This window comes from Alexandromys fortis, unplaced genomic scaffold (genome assembly GCF_014885135.2).
Source record: "Alexandromys fortis isolate MF-2015 unplaced genomic scaffold, M_Fortis_MF-2015_v1.1 scaffold_22, whole genome shotgun sequence".
NCBI classification, from domain to species: Eukaryota; Metazoa; Chordata; class Mammalia; order Rodentia; family Cricetidae; genus Alexandromys; species Alexandromys fortis.
This window is the reverse complement of record NW_026067900.1, coordinates 6,866,938-6,868,168: the sequence shown is the minus strand read 5'-3', so window position 1 is coordinate 6,868,168 and position 1,231 is coordinate 6,866,938. Positions and strand designations below refer to the sequence as shown.

The 1,231-nt window shown below is 43.2% G+C and overlaps 1 protein-coding gene across 6 annotated transcripts in view; it reads right to left on the bottom strand.

Annotated features, from left to right (window-relative positions):
• Positions 1-501: 501 nt before the first annotated feature.
• Pigbos1 (PIGB opposite strand 1) overlaps positions 502-1,231 on the bottom strand; it is a 5,056-nt gene continuing 4,326 nt past the window's right edge. For all 6 annotated transcript variants that reach the window (XM_050125590.1, XM_050125583.1, XM_050125554.1 and 3 more), the window contains exon 2: positions 502-837. In XM_050125590.1, the coding sequence (XP_049981547.1) occupies positions 609-773 (165 nt within the window). In that variant the 5' untranslated portion in view covers positions 774-837 and the 3' untranslated portion in view covers positions 502-608. The remainder of the gene's footprint in view (positions 838-1,231) is intronic.

Below are 1,231 nucleotides of genomic sequence, written 5' to 3'. Positions count from 1 at the left end.
CATGTGATAATTGTCTTTCTGGGTCTGGGTTACTGCACTCAAAATGTTTCCTAGCTCCATCCATTTGCCTGTAAAATTCAAGATGTTGTAAAAAGAAGCATTTTTTAAAATGAATTATCTTATTTGTTAGATGTGTTGAGACTCTGTAATCCCAGAACCAGTGGCAGGACTGCATGTCTGAGGCCAGCCTGAGCTACATAGATAGATCCTAGCTAAAAAACAAATGCCGGTACCCCCATAAACCAAGCTTAGAGTTTGAGGCCAGCCTGTGCTACATAGTGAACTCTTGCCCTGAAACAAACCAACAAAGAATTAATGTTATAAATAAATTGCCTGGTTGTGGTGGCTCACACCTTTAATCCCAGCATTTGGGAGGCAGACACAAGCAAATCTCTTGAGTTAGAGGCCAGTCTAGTCTACAGAGCAAAGTCTAGTTCAGCCAGGACTACACAGAGTAACCCTGTCTTGAAAACAAAACTATAAATAAACAAATAACCTTAATCCTTTACCCATGATTTATTTATTAAAATGTACCTAAATTTTTACTAGGTCCATGTGTAATTTCAGTAGAATGGCGAGCAGTGCCTACAAATTCACTGGACACGGAATTAGCTCTTCTTTTCTTCTGCTGCTTGAAACCCTTGCAGCTTTTCTTCTAATTCCTTCTGGTTTCTGGAATATTGTTCAAATATTGGCTGATAAATATACATTCCTCCAGCAATTCCAAGGGCAACAGCAAAGAGCACCTGTGAAACAGTCAATCTCCTGAGCATTGCCAAACAAGTAGTGCACAGGCCGAGGGCAGCTATGCTCCGCGGACAGCGAATCTCTTCAGATCTGTTTCCAAAGAAAGGGGGACAAAAAAAGGGACCACTTAGTACAGGAGCCTTTTTAAAAAGTGCCTTCGGAGGCCAGCAAGTGTCAGAGTCCCTGGAGCAGGAGTTACAGGCAGTGATAGTGTCCAGCACAGGTGCTGGGAACTCAGCTCCTCTAGAAGAACAGTATCCACTCTCAACCCCCGGGCCCTGTCTCCAGCACAACAGTCCTTTCAAAGATTTACTACGAGTTTGCTCTGGTGTGAATGTTTTTATAATATTTAAGAATCACTAACTAGGGGCTGGAGAGATGGCTCAGTGGTTAAGAGCACTGCCTGCTCTTCCAAAGGTCCTGAGTTCAATTCCCAGCAACCACATGGTGGCTCACAACCATCTGTAAAGAGGTCTAGCACCCT